This window comes from Hyperolius riggenbachi, chromosome 9, assembly GCF_040937935.1.
Source record: "Hyperolius riggenbachi isolate aHypRig1 chromosome 9, aHypRig1.pri, whole genome shotgun sequence".
Lineage (NCBI taxonomy): Eukaryota > Metazoa > Chordata > Amphibia > Anura > Hyperoliidae > Hyperolius > Hyperolius riggenbachi.
The window spans coordinates 5,606,808-5,626,327 of NC_090654.1; the positions used below are offsets into that span (position 1 = coordinate 5,606,808).

Consider the following 19,520-nt stretch of genomic DNA (forward strand, 5'->3'; position numbering starts at 1 on the left):
TCCTCAGGTGATCAGTTGTTGCAGTACAGTCTTAATCACCTGCTCCTCAGGTGATCAGTAGCTGCAATACAGTCTCAATCCCCTGCTCCTCAGGTGATCCGTTACTGTCGTACAGTCATAGTCACCTGCCCCTCAGGTGATCACTTGGTGCAGTACAGTCTGAATCACCCGCTCCATGGCTGATCAGCACCCTTTGTCTTACAGTACATCACCCGCTCTTCGGGTGAACTCTTTGCTAGTTGCATCTCCAGCGTGCTGGAGAATTTATTCCTGTCTTTAATAAAGATATCTCCCACTACCAGCTCCTCTGGTAAAGTGGGTATTCCCATTTGTATTACTGTTGCACCAAGCACCTATCTGTACATCTGGTTGTCCTGTGTCTAGCTATACTCGCATTATTGGTGATTCTGCAGATCACCACACAATCAGGTATAGCGTCTGTATTATCGGTGATACTGCAGATCACCAATAATCAGAAATATCTGTTCTTGCTGACACCAGTCGTTACAATAATATTATAATTAAGGTATTCAAAACAAAAAAGTGTTATGGGTATTTTAAATGTCAAAGATAGCGAATTGACGCATGGAAGCTTTAGCCAATCAGAGCCTGGGATTCAGGGAAATTCCAGATTAGGCAGCCATATTGCCTCCAATCACTATAAAAGTAGGAGCTGTAAGCTCATAGTTTGCAGAAGCCCAGCAATCTCCCGAGAAGACACATGAGGCAGAAGCTACCTTCCCACACGTGGTTCTAGATGCTGAAGAGATGACAGAGAAGGGGTAATATGCTTAATATTCTGGTGATTTACTTTATTAATTTTTCAGCATTAAGTTCTGTTAAGATGTTAGCAAGAAGTTTTTTTAGAAGCTATTTGTATGCTATTTCTTTAGGAAGATTACTACAAGTTTTACACAGCTATTGTATACACAGCTATTGATACAGATGAGACTACTTTTGATCTTATTCTACATAACACAACTGTTATATTCTTTTTGAATGTACTTAGAAGATTGATGAACACTTGGCTATAAAGCCTTGATAAGATGGAATACTGTTAGAGGGAAACACTACTTGGAACTGTTCATATTTTGTATATATGCTGTATGATAAGCAAATACAATTTTTATGTAAAATCTTATACTGAGTGCTCTGATTCATTTCAAGGTATACCGTCAATCTATAATTACTGTTATAGAGGGTTCAGACCCCGCTATGCCGGATTTATATGATAGCAACGCTTTAAGGGCTGGTCCTTTACTGAGTTAGCAATCATGAGAAAGGCAAGAACCGCTCAGGTTTTTGACAATACTGGGGCATTATACTAGCTATACTGGGGCACTATACTAGCCATACTGGGGCAACAAAACTCCCTATACTGGGGCAACCCCAGCCCGACCCCCCCGCCTCTGTAACCCGTTGTGCATGACACTGTCCACTAGGTCGCGCACAGACAGGTAGTAATTACTGGCAGGACAATCAGCCAATCACAATCCTCTCCCTGTGATGTCACCAGTGGGCGGAGCTCTTACACTCCCTGACTCCTCCCAGATATCTTTATACAACATCTATACACATATATCCCAGCATGGAGGGGCTCAGTGAAGGTGGTAATACATGTGTGGAGGTGTCTGATGGGGTCACACAGGGCATAAAAGGAGATCTGCCCGGCCTCATAATCCAGATATATCCTGACTCTGTCACTGGGGATCCCATCAGGTAACTGGATCACTTTCCTGTCATGTATCACTGAGCACTGATTACCCCACCTGTACAAACCCCAGGACTTGTTATTATATCCGATCAGTGACTGCTCTCCTCCCCTGGCTATACTGGGGTAACACATCCCAACTGCCCACCATTCTGATCCCCCAACATCCACTTCCCAGTAATGTCGCCCTGAGGAGAAACTCTGGCTGCTCAACACCTGAGGAATATTATACTGAAATCTCTCTGGTGTTTCTGGGCGGTTCTCCCCTGCAGGTGACCTGGATGCAGTTTTCCTGTCAGCTGATATAAGTAGCTTATTACCAGCGGTGTTTACATCCAGTAATATGTCTGCTGGCTGTATATATATATAGATCCCCCCAGTTACCCCAGACATGATATCAGCCAGTCCTGTGTGTAATGTGTGCGAGATGCCGGCCACATCCAGATCCTCTCCATCATGGAGCTGCTTATCATGTCTGCCCTCCGTGTCACACAAGTCACCTGTGTCTGATCCCTGTAAGACAGTCAGTGGATCAGTCATGTGACACAGCTCCTCAATGTGACGCATCTTCCTGGACAGCTCCGCCTTCTTTATCTCCAGCTGCCTAATGATGTCATCATAGCATTGTACCCGCCTTGTGATGTCACTCAGGACCCTCTTCTCCAGCTCCTCCAGCCGTCTCCTGAGGTCTCTAAACAGGGCAGTGACTCTCTCTGCTTCACCAGCTGCTTTTTCTTGTACTTTTCTCCTGCGTTCCTCCAGACTCTGGACTCTTTTCTCAGCCTCCTCTGTCTCTGCCATCAGTGTCTGCAGATCATTCCTCAGCTTCTCCTTCTTCTTCTCAGAGGCCTCCTGTAGTGTCTCCACCTGGTGTCCCCGATGTTCTAGAGCCAGAGTGCAGGACACACAGACACAGGCAGCATCCTCAGTGCAGTAATACTCCAGTATTTCCTTATGGACGGAGCATTTCCTGGTCTCCGGGGAGGTGGTGGGGGCACATAAGACATGTTCTGGTGCCTTGCTGTGGACTCTCAGGTGTTTATCACACATATAAGCATCACAGTGCAGACAGGACATAACAGCAGGGACAGGAGAATGGATACAGTAAGTACAATGGACTCCGGCCTCCTCCTGATCTGGCTGAGTAGACATAAAATGCTCTGCTATGTTCCTCAGAGCAATGTTTGTCTGTAGTTCAGGCCGGTCCCTAAACCTCTTCCTACACTGAGGACAGGAATAATCTCCAGACCCCTCCTGTGAGTTCAGCGCACGATCAATACAGACCCGGCAGAAGTTGTGACCACATCTCAGCATTACAGGATCTGTATAAATGGCCAGACAGACGGAACACTCCAGCTCCTCGCTCAGATCAGCAGACGCCATCACTGGCAGCAGGAGAGGAAACGAAAGTGAAAGTCTCTGATTCTCGGAATCCAGAACAACCAGTTACTTATCATTTGCCTGGGGGAGGGGTGACGGCAAAGCTGATTTTTTTTTTTAAGGGCAGCACAGAGACATACTGTATTACACTCCAACCGTACAGCACCAGCTTCCTGGTCTAAACTAGGACACAGGCTGCATGTAGTCTGCATATTGTCCTAGTATAATAGGGACTATGGCAAGGATTACACTGTGAGCCCATCTCAGGGATTAGTAACATTACTAGACTGTGACTAAGTATAGACTATAATTATAGTAGGATAGATTACCGTATTTTTCGGCATATAAAACGCTCCGGCATATAAGACACACCTTGGTTTAGAGGGCAAAAATAAAGGAAAAAAAAAATAAACTAAACCTAGGTACGTCTATATTGCAGGGGCGTCTTATGGAACTTTTATGCCCTAAAACTGTCTAAGCTACTCTATCTACACTACACTGCCCATATACAATTCACTAATCCCTGCTACCCTAACAACTAAGCTACACAGCAATGCAATACAAAACACTACACAACACATTAATACACTTCACTACACAACACAACATATTAATACACTATGCTACATTACACTATGCTACACTACGCTGCACTAACACAACACATCACTTCAATACTCTTCATTACACTACACTGCAATGCCTCAAAGTGAACACACCACTTCACTTCACTACACTACACTACACTGTACTGTACTGTACTGTACTACACTAACGCTAAACTGCACCACAATAATTTCACATTAATACTACACCTGTTCCTGCAGCCGCGCTCCTCTCTTCCTCACTCCAGCCGAGGTCCTCTTCTCCCTCTGCCCGTGCAGTTCTCTGATGCCGCCTCCGCCGCTAGATCCTCCGTTCCTCCTGGCCTCCTGTAAAGAAAATAAAAACAATCATTAGTGGCATTTCTCCCTTCTCCAGCCGCAATCCTGTCACGCGATGCCACTCACGAAAAGCCGCCGCCTCCTCCTCTGCCGATATATCGCCGGGCGTTCCATCCACCTGTCTTTCTACTACTTCCTGTTTACGGTACGTGCAGCCGCGTTATGCTTAACCTGGTTACGCATGACGCGGCTGCACGTGCCATAAACAGGAAGTAGTAGAAAGACAGGTGGATGGAACGCCCTGCGGTATAGCGGCAGAGGAGGCGGCGGTATAGAGGCAGAGGAGGCGGCGGCATAGCGGCAGAGGAGGCGGCGGCGGCTTTCCGTGAGTGGCATCGCGTGACAGGATTGCGGCTGGAGAAGGGAGAAATGCCACTAATGATTGTTTTTATTTTCTTTACAGGAGGCCAGGAGGAACGGGGGATCTAGCGGCGGAGGCGGCATCAGAGAACTGCACGGGCAGAGGGAGAAGAGGACCTCGGCTGGAGTGAGGAAGAGAGGAGCGCGGCTGCAGGACTGGTAAGAGCTTCCCTGCGCACTCTGCACCAATTTTTTTGTGTATTTGGCATATAAGACGCACCCACTTTTAACTTGGGGAAGAAAAAGTGCGTCTTATATGCCGAAAAATACGGTAGACTGTGTGCTCCTCTGAGGACAGCCAGTGACTAGAGATGGCCCGAACGGTTCGCCGGCGAACGGTTCCAGGCGAATTTTGGGTGGTTCGCCTTCGCCGGTAAAGGCGAACTTTTGCGGAAGTTCGATTCGCCCCATAATGCTCCATTAGGGTCAACTTTGACCCTCTACATCACAGTCAGCAGGCACATTGTAGCCAATCAGGATACACTCAGTCCTGGAGCCCCCCCCCCCCCCCCCCGTATATAAGGATGGGAGCGTTGCCCATTACACTCACTCCTGTGCCTGCAATAGTGAGAGTAGGGCGAGCTGCTGCAGATTGTCTCTCTTAGGGAAATATTAGTTAGGCTCTTGGCTTGTTAGCTTGCTCCTTGCTGATTCTTATTGCTAAAATAACACCCCTCAACAGCTCTTTTCAGAGCTAAACTTGCTATTGTGATCTTTTTTTTTTTCTGCATGTGTCCCACTGACACTTGTGTTGCATAGACAGCTTTTGTAATTCATACTGTGTCCCAGTGCCAGCCCAGGCCAATTACAATCACACACCTGTGTCAGCTGCACATTGTGCAATACCCATTACTGCACTTGTGTTGCATGGATGGCTTTTGAAATAAGCATATATATACTGTATATATATACCTACCTGACTGTTGTGTTCAGTGAAACCACCTCATCACAGCATATACCTGACTGTTGTGTTCAGTGAAACCACCTCATCACAGCATATACCTGACTGTTGTGTTCAGTGAAACCACCTCATCACAGCATATACCTGGCTGTTGTGTTCAGTGAACCCACCTCATCACAGCATATACCTGGCTGTTGTGTTCAGTGAACCCACCTCATCACAGCATATACCTGGCTGTTGTGTTCAGTGAAACCACCTCATCACAGCATATACCTGACTGTTGTGTTCAGTAAAACCACCTCATCACAGCATATACCTGACTGTTGTGTTCAGTGAACCCACCTCATCACAGCATATACCTGGCTGTTGTGTTCAGTGAAACCACCTCATCACAGCATATACCTGACTGTTGTGTTCAGTGAAACCACCTCATCACAGCATATACCTGACTGTTGTGTTCAGTGAAACCACCTCATCACAGCATATACCTGGCTGTTGTGTTCAGTGAAACCACCTCATCACAGCATCTACCTAGCTGTTGTGTTCAGTGAAACCACCTCATCACAGCATATACCTGACTGTTGTGTTCAGTGAAACCACCTCATCACAGCATATACCTGACTGTTGTGTTCAGTGAACCCACCTCATCACAGCATATAACTGGCTGTTGTGTTCAGTGAAACCACCTCATCACAGCATATACCTGGCTGTTGTGTTCAGTGAACCCACCTCATCACAGCATATACCTGGCTGTTGTGTTCAGTGAAACCACCTCATCACAGCATATACCTACCTGTTGTGTTCAGTGCACCCACCTCATCACTGCAAATACCTTCCTGTTGTGTTCAGTGAACCCACCTCATTACAGCATATACCTGACTGTTGTGTTCAGTGAAACCACCTCATCACAGCATATACCTGACTGTTGTGTTCAGTGAAACCACCTCATCACAGCATATACCTGGCTGTTGTGTTCAGTGAAACCACCTCATCACAGCATATACCTGACTGTTGTGTTCAGTGAAACCACCTCATCACAGCATATACCTGACTGTTGTGTTCAGTGAACCCACCTCATCACAGCATATACCTGGCTGTTGTGTTCAGTGAAACCACCTCATCACAGCATATACCTGACTGTTGTGTTCAGTGAACCCACCTCATCACAGCATATACCTGGCTGTTGTGTTCAGTGAACCCACCTCATCACAGCATATACCTGGCTGTTGTGTTTAGTGAACCCACCTCATCACAGCATATACCTGACTGTTGTGTTCAGTGAACCCACCTCATCACAGCATATACCTGACTGTTGTGTTCAGTGAACCCACCTCATCACAGCATATACCTGGCTGTTGTGTTCAGTGAAACCACCTCATCACAGCATATACCTGACTGTTGTGTTCAGTGAACCCACCTCATCACAGCATATACCTGGCTGTTGTGTTCAGTGAACCCACCTCATCACTGCATATACCTGGCTGTTGTGTTTAGTGAACCCACCTCATCACAGCATATACCTGACTGTTGTGTTCAGTGAACCCACCTCATCACAGCATATACCTGACTGTTGTGTTCAGTGAACCCACCTCATCACAGCATATACCTGGCTGTTGTGTTCAGTGAAACCACCTCATCACAGCATATACCTGACTGTTGTGTTCAGTGAAACCACCTCATCACAGCATATACCTGGCTGTTGTGTTCAGTGAAACCACCTCATCACAGCATATACCTGACTGTTGTGTTCAGTGAACCCACCTCATCACAGCATATACCTGACTGTTGTGTTCAGTGAAACCACCTCATCACAGCATCTACCTAGCTGTTGTGTTCAGTGAAACCACCTCATCACAGCATATACCTGACTGTTGTGTTCAGTGAAACCACCTCATCACAGCATATACCTGGCTGTTGTGTTCAGTGAACCCACCTTATCACAGCATATACCTGGCTGTTGTGTTCAGTGAAACCACCTCATCACAGCATATACCTAGCTGTTGTGTTCAGTGAAACCACCTCATCACAGCATATACCTGGCTGTTGTGTTCAGTGAACCCACCTTATCACAGCATATACCTGGCTGTTGTGTTCAGTGAAACCACCTCATCACAGCATATACCTGGCTGTTGTGTTCAGTGAAACCACCTCATCACAGCATATACCTGGCTGTTGTGTTCAGTGAACCCACCTCATCACAGCATATACCTGGCTGTTGTGTTCAGTGAAACCACCTCATCACAGCATATACCTGGCTGTTGTGTTCAGTGAAACCACCTCATCACAGCATATACCTGACTGTTGTGTTCAGTGAACCCACCTCATCACAGCATATACCTAGCTGTTGTGTTCAGTGAACCCACCTCATCACAGCATATACCTGGCTGTTGTGTTCAGTGAACCCACCTCATCACAGCATATACCTAGCTGTTGTGTTCAGTGACACCACCTCATCACAGCATATACCTAGCTGTTGTGTTCAGTGACACCACCTCATCACAGCATATACCTGGCTGTTGTGTTCAGTGAAACCACCTCATCACAGCATATACCTGACTGTTGTGTTCAGTGAAACCACCTCATTACAGCATATACCTGACTGTTGTGTTCAGTGAACCCACCTCATCACAGCATATACCTAGCTGTTGTGTTCAGTGAAACCACCTCATCACAGCATATACCTGACTGTTGTGTTCAGTGAAACCACCTCATCACAGCATATACCTGGCTGTTGTGTTTAGTGAAACCCCCTCATCACAGCATATACCTGACTGTTGTGTTCAGTGAACCCACCTCATCACAGCATATACCTGGCTGTTGTGTTCAGTGAACCCACCTCATCACAGCATATACCTGGCTGTTGTGTTCAGTGAACCCACCTCATCACAGCATATACCTGACTGTTGTGTTCAGCGAAACCACCTCATCACAGCATATACCTGACTGTTGTGTTCAGTGAAACCACCTCATCACAGCATATACCTGACTGTTGTGTTCAGTGAACCCACCTCATCACAGCGGATAGTACAGTCACAGTGCAGCGGATTGGAGGATAAATTCAACTTTTTAAAGTCTACTAAGTTGTCGAAAGCCCCGGCGGGGACGGCCGTGATCTGGTTCCCCTGCAGTAGAAGTTCTGCTGTTTCCTTCGGGAAGGATGGGAGACTATTCAAGTTCTTGAAGCTGCAGTCCACTCTCAGCGAGCCTCTGTCCAGCGGGATACATTTACATTCTACAGGACAGTCACCTCCGCAGGAAGTCGTCAGCAAACAGAAGCCCAGAAATATTAATTTTGGACAAACCAGCATCCTAAAATTAAAAACACAAAACCAGAATTAGCTGTAGAATATTTTTTGGGAAGTATCAACAGTATTATTACCTTAAACTGCAGTATAGTAAAACAACCACAAGATGTCACTGTATGAAGATGGTAATCTTTATGGGATTGTCATTTCCAGTATTCACTCAGTATTCTCTCTGTTCTAAGCAAGCTGCACTTCCTGATGGTGGTGTATGGTGATTTATCTCTGTTTTTCTTAAAGGATACCTGAAGTGACACGTGACATGATGAGAATGACAGGATTACCTATAGACTCCCTTGTGGTTATTTTTCTTTGGATATAATAAGGCTGTTTATTTTGTGGCGATATGATTTCTCCCAACAGCAAATAAAGAGACAGGGACATAATGACATCTTGCTGCCGATGGAATCTCTTAATTCACCAGTCATATAAAACTGCAACGATACATCCAGCTTTCACCTTTCTGCGACTCACACTTGTTTATCGGAATATTAAAGCGGATCCGAGATGAAAAACTAACTATAACAAGTAACTTGTCTATATATCTTATCTAAAGTTTAGATAGTTTACACAGCAAATCTAGCTGCAGACAGCTGCAATAGAATATGGTTAGTGATACAATGACAGCAGCCATGTTGTTTGTAAACATTACACACAGACAAGCTTATCTGCATCTTCAGCCTGTGAAAAAAACCTAAACCCCCCTCCTCCTCCCTCCTCCCCTCTGCCTCTGAAATCTACGGCTAGTAACACCTCCCCCTCCTCCTGCCCAGACTGAGCTCCCATGAACCCTTGCTACTGTCTGAAAATGCCAAGGCTCTCTCCCCCCCTCCCCCCCACAAGCCAAAAAAATAATGAGAGGTGAAGATAGCAGTTAAGTTTACATTACATGCCATGAAATTAAAAGATAAACATTTTATAAGGCAAATATGACTCTACCCACGTTCTTCCTCTGCTGTACAGAGATGAACTCTTTGTGGCCATCACTACAACTCAGCAAAATAGACTCCACCTCCTCCCTCTGCTGCACAGAGATTTACTCTTTGTGAACATCAATAGAGCTCAGCAAAGCCTCATCATCATCTATATCAGCTCCTCCATAAATATTTGGGTATTATAGCATTTAACCCTTCCCACAACCTGCCCAAGGTGCATATAAAAGCTATATGTACCTCTCATCGTACCACCCCGGCTGAAGTAGCAAAGCTATTTCTGGCTGTTCTTTTATTTAACCCTTTCACAGAGGTACTAGGGAGGGTGCAGGACAGGAAAATTACACATTAAGCAGGGACAGGGTGATAACACTCTGCTGATCAGAGTTAGGCTGGTTTCACACCATAAACCAGCATCAGCGGTGCGCAACGCATCACACCGTCAAAAAACGGCCTTTAGGGAACACCTCGCCGCCGCGGAAGCGTATTTTACCAATGCACTTCCGTGCACTTCTGCATATCGGAAGCAGGAAGTGACGGCAAGAGCATGTCACGCGCACGTCACTTCCTGCTCCAGGTATGCAGAAGGGCACGGAAGCGTATTGTTATAATATGCTTCCGCGCATGCACGCTGTGACGTCACGTTGGTGAATTTTTTCAAATCCACACATCGCCATAGACTAACATGACTTCCGACCCGGCACAGCTCGCCGCAGAATCCGCACGGTAACAGAGTTCTGGCCCATAATCGGGGATGCGGTGAAAACGTCACTTCGATCGCGGTGTAACGTCGCAGTATGAAAGTCTCCATAAAGTTTCATTGCCTGGCAGTTGGGTGCGGTAAAAATACTGCTCCACCCCGGAGTGAAAGGGCCCTGAAGGTTCCGGACATTTATGACACTTTAGCTGTGTCGCTTTGATACAGCTGTATTACCTATACCATCTTAGTGATATGTATTTTGTTTTTCTCACTACAGTCTAGGTTTTCTCTATTTTTTCCCCAAACTATTTTATTTTATCATTTTATGGGGAAAAATTAGGCTTAAAAATGCAGAAAATACCCATTTTTTTTCACGCTTAATTGTCACATGACACACCCCACAGTTATAAAACACATAAAAATGAATTATTTGTCCCTTCCCAGTTAAAATGATTCCCCATATGCCACATTTTATTACTAGCTGAGCATGTGGCGGACCGTCATCCCCAGTCTGCGCGTCTGTGGCGATCGGATGCGTTCGCTAGGGCGACAGTTCAGGGGGCATAGAGCTGTACAGATGCATCGCTAGGCAACGGCAGAGCGTTACATCTGTAGAGCACTGGGGCCCCAAACTTTCACCCTAGTGATTGCATCCGATCGCTACTGGCGGCAGTCATTAAACATTTATAAACAGGCATAGGTATTGCAGGGGTTAATAATGGGTTAATAGGCTAGGATGGGGTTAAAAATGACCTAGGGATTTTAACAAAAAATACTTTTTATATTATTAGGACCATGTCACTTTAAAAAATGTTTTAAAACTTTTTTTTTTTTTGCTTATCTTTATCGAATGATTGTTGCCATTTGCTAGCAACAATCATTCACAGGGCCATGCACATGCGGCAGGTGGTGATTTTTAATGGGGTATGTAGATTCTACGTCCTAAAACCTGCAGAAGCACTGATTAGGATGTAGAATCAACATCCTGGAACCATAAGCAGTAAATAAAGTTGTTTGCAATGTATTCATTTGCATCTTACCAGGGCTGTTTTTAGGCATAGGCCAACCAGGCAAATGTCTGGGGTCACAACTGTAGGTGGAGACACTGCAGAACTAGTCGCTCGTGCGGCGGAGGGCGGGCGTGGGTGGCGGGCACGCGTGCGGCGAGAAACACAGACCTAGAGCCCATTTTTAAACGAGCTTAGGTTTGCTAGTCGTCTATCATAAAACTCAAGTGTCCCTGCATACTCCTGTCTCTGTGTCCTTGGGTCAGGGCCGGCCCGCTCATGAGGGGGGGGTGAAACTTTTGCCTCAGGCGGCAAACTTTTAGGGGCTGCACCCACCCGTCCGTGGGTGCAGGGGGGCCGGCCGCTGAGCCGGAGGGGTGACGTCAGTGGAGCGCACGCTGGAACGCGGAAAAGGAGTCCTCCCGCCCGTGCCTCTTACTAGCCGGTGAGACAGGAGGACGGGGACAGTGAGTTGGACAGGTGTGTGCGCAGGTTGGACGGGTGCACACGCATGAGCAGCGGGTGCTAGCGCGCGGCTAGTGCGCGTGTGTTTGCAGCGGGCGTGCGTGCATGCGCACTGATAAAAAACAGACCTAGAGCCCGTTTTTTAAATGGGCTTGGGTCTACTAGTAATCTATAAACAATGTGAACTGTTAAAACTGAAATTTCGCAAAACAACACACTTATTTCACAGACACAAATTTGGTAGATGAATGTATTTTTCGTTTAACCTCCTTAGCGGTAAACAGGAGCTAGACTCGGAGTGGAAAACCGCAGCTAAGAGTGGTGACCCCGACCTACACTCGTGGTAGCCAGCGGGAGGTCCATGCAGAGCATTGCGCACAGCAGGCGTTCTCACTCACCTCCTGGGGGATCCAGATGCTGGCAGCCATTCCTCTTTCTGTCCTCCGAGGCTCTGCATGAGATCGCCGACTGTCATCATGGTGGCAGCCGGCAATCTCACTACAGGGTTACAGCGCCACCCGGTGGACGGAGGGAGAACTGCAGCGCTGGTTCCCAGGGAGGTGAGTGAGAGATGGGGTTGCTGCAGAGACTCTGGTGCGGGGCCGGCTCTATGCAGGGGCAAGAGGGGCAGCACCCCCTCAAATCAATGCCTTGCCCCCTCTCTCGGGAATCGGGATGTGTCTGCGTGGGATCCTCTTCTGCGTGACTGCCCATATGCCGGTTTCCTTTGGAACGCTGCGCACACCAACACAGAGCGAGAGACGTCAGTTTGTCAGCTGACAGCAGTCAGTCACATGACTGCTATTTCCTTTTCCTCCACACTCCCGCCGCCTCCTCTTGTCCTGTCCCACAGAGTGATGGAGGCTGCTTGGAGCAGGGAGCTAGTCACCACCGCCGCCAGTCTGCCTGATAGTTACACTCCGGAGCTGTACTGTTATATGAAACACTGAAAACGGAACTTAGTTCATTCATCACGTCGTCTGTTATCATTCCCCCGGCTGAGTTAAAGCAGACCTGACCTGTCCTGGCAGAACTTCCTCTCTGCTCTAAAAGATAGATATGCAACAGCATAATAACCTTTAAAGAAAACCTGTAATGAGAAAAACCTCGCCTGGGGGGTACACACCTCGGGTGGGGGAAGCTTCCGGATCCTATTGAGGCTTCCCCCATCCTGCTCAATCCCACGGCGGCGGCGAGAAAGCTCCGGGAACAGCGGGGATGTAAATATTTACCTTCCTGGCTCCGGCGCAGGCGCAGTATCAGCTCTCCGTTCGGAGATGGGCGGGAATAACCGATCGCATGTCGGGCCGCTCTACTGCGCAGGCACAAGTCTCCTGCAAGTCTCCTGCACCTGCGTAGTAGAGAGGAGACCCGACAGAGATCGGCTATTTCCATGTATCTCCGTGCTGAGAGCCGCAACAGTGCCACCTGCTGGAGCCGGGGAGGTAAATAAATCAGCACTTGTCAGGCTTGTCGAGCCTGGATTGCGGGACACTTCGGGGGAGCCAGCGCTGGACTGCCTGCAGCTACAGGGGAGGGGGGAGCCTCATTGGGACCCTGAGGCTTCCCCTCCTGAGGTGAGTACCCCCTAGGGGAACTTTCTTTTGTTACAGGTTCTCTTTAGAGAACAACAATTACAGCTGATACAAATCTTGCAATAATTTGCAGTGTTTTCTGATTTTATGGAAGCAGACATATTGTTAACATCCTATACTTTCAAATGAGCTTGAGCCGCGGCAGTCATGTGACACAGGGGAAAGATCAAATTACAACCTGTGATTAGACACGATTGAGGGGGAATTAGAGAGACTAAACTCTCTAAATACATACAGGGTGCATTTCTCTTTGCTTGTCTTCTGTCCTGTGCCAGAGTTCAAGACTGTGTTTGTCATCATTGATCACAGCCTGTTCCATTGTACAGCTACTTCCTCTTTATGCACGGAGGACATTGTTTTCGTTTTTACTGTTTCCTCCACCTGGGTGTGGCCATCCTGCAACTGTCTCCTGCAGCATTTTCTGCACTATGATGTCCCCTTTAAATTTCTGACTGCCCCTCATATGTGCCTGTCTAGAACCGGCCGTGCTCTGGCGGCATGACTTTCTCTTGCTTTTAGTGTCTAAACTAAAGCTGCCATACTTATTTACTTTTATACCATACCAGTTGCCTGACTCTCCTGCTGATCTTCTGCCTTTAATACATTTAGCCATAGCCCCTGAACAAGCATGCAGCAGATCAGGTGCTCTGACTGAAGTGTGGCTGGATTAGCTGCATGCTTGTTTCAGGTGTTGTGATTCAGCCACTACTGCAGCCAAAGGATCAGCAGGGCTGCCAGGCAACTGGTATTGTTTATAAGGAAATAAATATGGCAGCCTCCATATCACTCTCACTTCAGGTATCTAGTAAGAAAATTTGAGGAAAAAAATCAAGTAAACTGCTGTGTCCCCTTTGTCTTCTTTGAGCAAGTAATTAGCTCTCTTACAGTATAAAGTCCTGGCACACCGGAGCAGCCATTTACCTTCACCAGCCGATCCACACAGGCCCATGGCCATTACTCTTCATATCTCCAGACCCTTCGCTTGCTGCGGTGAATCAGCCTCTCCTGCGGGTGTCGGTCTGCTGGTCGCCATGGAGCGGGCGAGGGGGGGGGGGAGATCTGGCTGTGGTGAACGGCGAGGAACTAGCAGTCATCTACACGCGTGACGCAGCGACTGTTGTCAGGAAGAGATAACAGAAGCTGGACAGGCCAGGAGAACCCAACAGCAAAGTCCTGCTCAGCGATGATAAGACTCCAGCAAGACTTCCTGCACAGCCATTGGACGCAGCCCGAAATACAGAGAGCGTGCGTCCGCCGCGTACATATACTGCTCCCCGGAACCGCCAAATCATATACTGCATATATATATATATATATATATACACACATATATATATATATATATATACGCACACTCTGTACACACTCTGTACACACACTGTACACACACGCACACTACACACACACACTGTACACACACACACGCACACTACACACATACACTGTACACACACACTGTACAGTGTACACACACACTACACACAAACACTGTACACACACACAAACACTGTACACACACACACACACACACACTACACACAAACACTGTACAGTGTACAGACACACACTACACACAAACACTGTACACACACACACACACTGTACAGTGTGCACACACACACTACACACAAACACTGTACACACACACACACAAACACTGTACACACATACTGTACACACACTCACACACACACTACACACATACACTGTACACACACACACACACTGTATACACACTACAAACAAACACTGTACACACACACACACTGTACACACACAAACACTGTACACACACACACACTGTACACACACACACACTGTGCACACACACACAAACATACACACTACACACACACACTTAGTCAGTGACATGACTGTACTCTGTAAAGTGCTGCAGAAGATGTCAGTGTCAGTGCTATATAAATACAAATAATAATATGGTAGGACATTAGACTATGACTATGGTAGGATTAGAGTGTGAGCTCCTCTGAGGACAGTCAGTGACATGACTATGTACTCTGTAATGTGCTGCAGGAGATGTCAGTGCTATATAAATACATAATAATAATATGGTAGGACATTAGACTATGACTATGGTAGGATTAGAGTGTGAGCTCCTCTGAGGACAGTCAGTGACATGACTATGTACTCTGTAATGTGCTGCAGAAGATGTCAGTGCTATATAAATACATAGTAATATGGTAGGACATTAGACTATGACTATGGTAGGATTAGAGTGTGAGCTCCTCTGAGGACAGTCAGTGACATGACTATGTACTCTGTAATGTGCTGCAGGAGATGTCAGTGCTATATAAATACATAATAATAATATGGTAGGACATTAGACTATGACTATGGTAGGATTAGAGTGTGAGCTCCTCTGAGGACAGTCAGTGACATGACTATGTACTCTGTAATGTGCTGCAGAAGATGTCAGTGCTATATAAATACATAATAATAATATGGTAGGACATTACACTATGACTATGGTAGGATTAGAGTGTGAGCTCCTCTGAGGACAGTCAGTGACATGACTATGTACTCTGTAATGTGCTGCAGGAGATGTCAGTGCTATATAAATACATAATAATAATATGGTAGGACATTAGACTATGACTATGGTAGGATTAGAGTGTGAGCTCCTCTGAGGACAGTCAGTGACATGACTATGTATTCTGTAAAGTGCTGCAGAAGATGTCAGGGCTATATAAATACATAATAATAATATGGTAGGACATTAGACTATGGCTATGGTAGGATTAGAGTGTGAGCTCCTCTGAGGACAGTCAGTGACATGACTATGTACTCTGTAATGTGCTGCAGGAGATGTCAGTGCTATATAAATACATAATAATAATATGGTAGGACATTAGACTATGACTATGGTAGGATTAGAGTGTGAGCTCCTCTGAGGACAGTCAGTGACATGACTATGTATTCTGTAATGTGCTGCAGAAGATGTCAGTGCTATATAAATACATAATAATAATATGGTAGGACATTAGACTATGACTATGGTAGGATTAGAGTGTGAGCTCCTCTGAGGACAGTCAGTGACATGACTATGTACTCTGTGATGTGCTGCAGAAGATGTCAGTGCTATATAAATACATAATAATATTATGGTAGGACATTAGGCTATGACTATGGTAAGATTAGAGTGTGAGCTCCTCTGAGGACAGTCAGTGACATGACTATGTACTCTGTAATGTGCTGCAGAAGATGTCAGTCCTATATAAATACATAATAATAATATGGTAGGACATTAGACTATGACTATGGTAGGATTAGAGTGTGAGCTCCTCTGAGGACAGTCAGTGACATGACTATGTACTCTGTGATGTGCTGCAGAAGATGTCAGTGCTATATAAATACATAATAATATTATGGTAGGACATTAGGCTATGACTATGGTAAGATTAGAGTGTGAGCTCCTCTGAGGACAGTCAGTGACATGACTATGTACTCTGTAATGTGTTGCAGAAGATGTCAGTGCTATATAAATACATAATAATAATATGGTAGGACATTACACTATGACTATGGTGGGATTAGAGTGTGAGCTCCTCTGAGGACAGTCAGTGACATGACTATGTACTCTGTAATGTGCTGCAGAAGATGTCAGTGCTATATAAATACATAATAATATTATGGTAGGACATTAGACTATGACTATGGTAGGATTAGAGTGTGAGCTCCTCTGAGGGCAGTCAGTGACATGACTATGTACTCTGTAAAGTGCTGCAGAAGATGTCAGTGCTATATAAATACATAATAATAATATGGTAGGACATTAGACTATGACTATGGTAGGATTAGAGTGTGAGCTCCTCTGAGGACAGTCAGTGACATGACTATGTACTCTGTAATGTGCTGCAGAAGATGTCAGTGCTATATAAATACATAATAATAATATGGTAGGACATTAGACTATGACTATGGTAGGATTAGAGTGTGAGCTCCTCTGAGGACAGTCAGTGACATGACTATGTACTCTGTAATGTGCTGCAGAAGATGTCAGTGCTATATAAATACATAATAATAATATGGTAGGACATAAGGCTATGACTATGGTAGGATTAGAGTGTGAGCTCCTCTGAGGACAGTCAGAAAAGGGGGACATACGAAAGAGGGGGGTGAATGGGGTGGGGGGGTAAAGAGGTAGAGGCACAAGACAGAGCTCCTGGTGGCAGAGGAGAAATGGCAGGAAGACCTCTCATGAGGACTGCAGACATCACCAGTGCTGTGTGGCAAAGACGTGCTGTTAAAAGAAGCCACTGAAATCGGAAAAGAGAAAATGGTCATGGGGAAAACAACAGGGTGGGAGAGGGAGCTGGGAAAAAAGATAAGATTACCTAACAATCAAGCTAATCTAAACTGCCTGGAGCTTGCTTCTATACTCACTACAGAAGTCGGCTCTCAGCACCTGTATCACTGGCTTCTGCAACAGCAGACTGCCCTGCATTATTGATGAATTACTCTGATCAGGATAAATAACCAATAGTCCAGGGCACTCTGGTATTACAGCAGCCAGTGCACATGGCTAATAATGACAGGCAACTTCTGAAGCACAAAGCTCATCCTGCCACCTCTCCCTGCGTTAGGAATCCGGCTCCATGTGGTCGCACCTGCTGGTGGCACTAGGTTTGTGGACTGTGCCAATATCTACAGTATATATATATCTATTATCCTACTTTGGGCAGACCTTGCTATGATTCATGGAGTGTAATTCTCCTGTACTTCTGAGACTGATTGGTGATATTTCACAACGTGTCTCATGTTTAAAACAATTACAGTATATAGCAGCGCTGTTGTGTCTTCTTTTGTGTCTCATGTTTAGATGACTGGAAATGTTCAATCGCTCGCTCAGTCACTACTGTAGACTCTGATAAAGGCAGTAATAACGCTTCCCCTGGCTGCACAAAGGCCTAGCGATGCCTCCCAATCCCGGGGTATTCCCCTGTGCCAGACTGGCAGGGTCGGACACCAGCGGTGACAGCGGTGACATTAGTGACAGGCAATGCTCTCAGTCCCGGGGTATTCCCCTGTGCCAGGCTGGCAGGGTCGGACACCAGCGGTGACATTAGTGACAGACAATGCCTCCTATTCCTGGGGTATTCCCCTGTGCCAGGCTGGCAGGGTCGGACACCAGCGGTGACATTAGTGACAGACAATGCCTCCTATTCCTGGGGTATTCCCCTGTGCCAGGCTGGCAGGGTCGGACACCAGCGGTGACAGCGGTGACATTAGTGACGGGCAATGCTCTCAGTCCCGGGGTATTCCCCTGTGCCAGGCTGGCAGGGCCACCAGCAGTGACAGCGGTGACAGGCAATGCTCTCAGTCCCGGGGTATTCCCCTGTGCCAGGCTGGCAGGGCCACCAGTGGTGACAGCGGTGACATTAGTGACGGGCAATGCTCTCAGTCCCGGGGTATTCCCCTGTGCCAGGCTGGCAGGGTCGGACACCAGCGATGACAGCGGTGACATTAGTGACAGACAATGCCTCCTATTCCTGGGGTATTCCCCTGTGTCAGGCTGGCAGGGTCGGACACCAGCGGTGACAGTGGTGACATTAGTGACAGGCAATGCTCTCAGTCCCGGGGTATTCGCCTGTGCCAGGCGGGCAGGGCCACCAGCGGTGACATTAGTGACAGGCAATGCTCTCATTCTGGGGGTATTCCCCTGTGCCAGGCGGGCAGGGCCACCAGCGGTGACATTAGTGACAGGCAATGCTCTCATTCTGGGGGTATTCCCCTGTGCCAGGCTGGCAGGGTCGGACACCAGCGGTGACAGCGGTGACATTAGCGACAGGCAATGCTGAGTCCAGCGTCACACGGTCTCACTGCGGAGATATCTGGCTGGCCACATTCATTGCAGAGATTCCCTATTAATATGCCACGTTCCGCTGTTGCCACGTTCCCGCACTGAGCCGCGGCTGGATGTAATAGCGGTAATAAATACGCAGCAGGCCTGGCCGGGAGGATATTGGTTTATTGATCGGGTGATTTATGGTATCGCACTTCGATGTCCGTCTCTCCTCGCGGCTCTGAATAAATATCAGGAATACAGGACGCCATATGCAAATGCTTAATTGTGCCATATGGATTTCCAATGTTTAGCCGTAACTGGAAGGAGAATCTACATATATGAATGTAATATTTTATTAGGGTGTGTGTCAGATATCAGCTGCGTGGGCAGAAATATGAGCAATTAATTAACTAATTA

The 19,520-nt window shown here is 46.7% G+C and overlaps 2 protein-coding genes across 2 annotated transcripts in view; both read right to left on the minus strand.

The window, feature by feature from the left end:
- LOC137531849 (platelet glycoprotein IX-like) overlaps positions 1-3,989 on the minus strand; it is a 128,839-nt gene extending 124,850 nt beyond the window's left edge. Inside the window, exon 1 of the mRNA XM_068251826.1 lies at positions 3,907-3,989. The gene's annotated coding sequence lies outside the window, so the exon portion shown is untranslated. The remainder of the gene's footprint in view (positions 1-3,906) is intronic.
- Positions 807-19,520, minus strand: part of LOC137532377 (uncharacterized) — a 91,494-nt gene continuing 72,780 nt past the window's right edge. The window contains exons 2-5 of the mRNA XM_068252809.1: positions 12,101-12,200; positions 8,305-8,605; positions 3,940-4,023; positions 807-3,130 (exon numbers count right to left, since the gene is read on the minus strand). Coding sequence (XP_068108910.1) covers positions 1,529-3,130; positions 3,940-4,023; positions 8,305-8,605; positions 12,101-12,200 — 2,087 coding nt within the window. The 3' untranslated portion in view covers positions 807-1,528. The remainder of the gene's footprint in view (positions 3,131-3,939; positions 4,024-8,304; positions 8,606-12,100; positions 12,201-19,520) is intronic.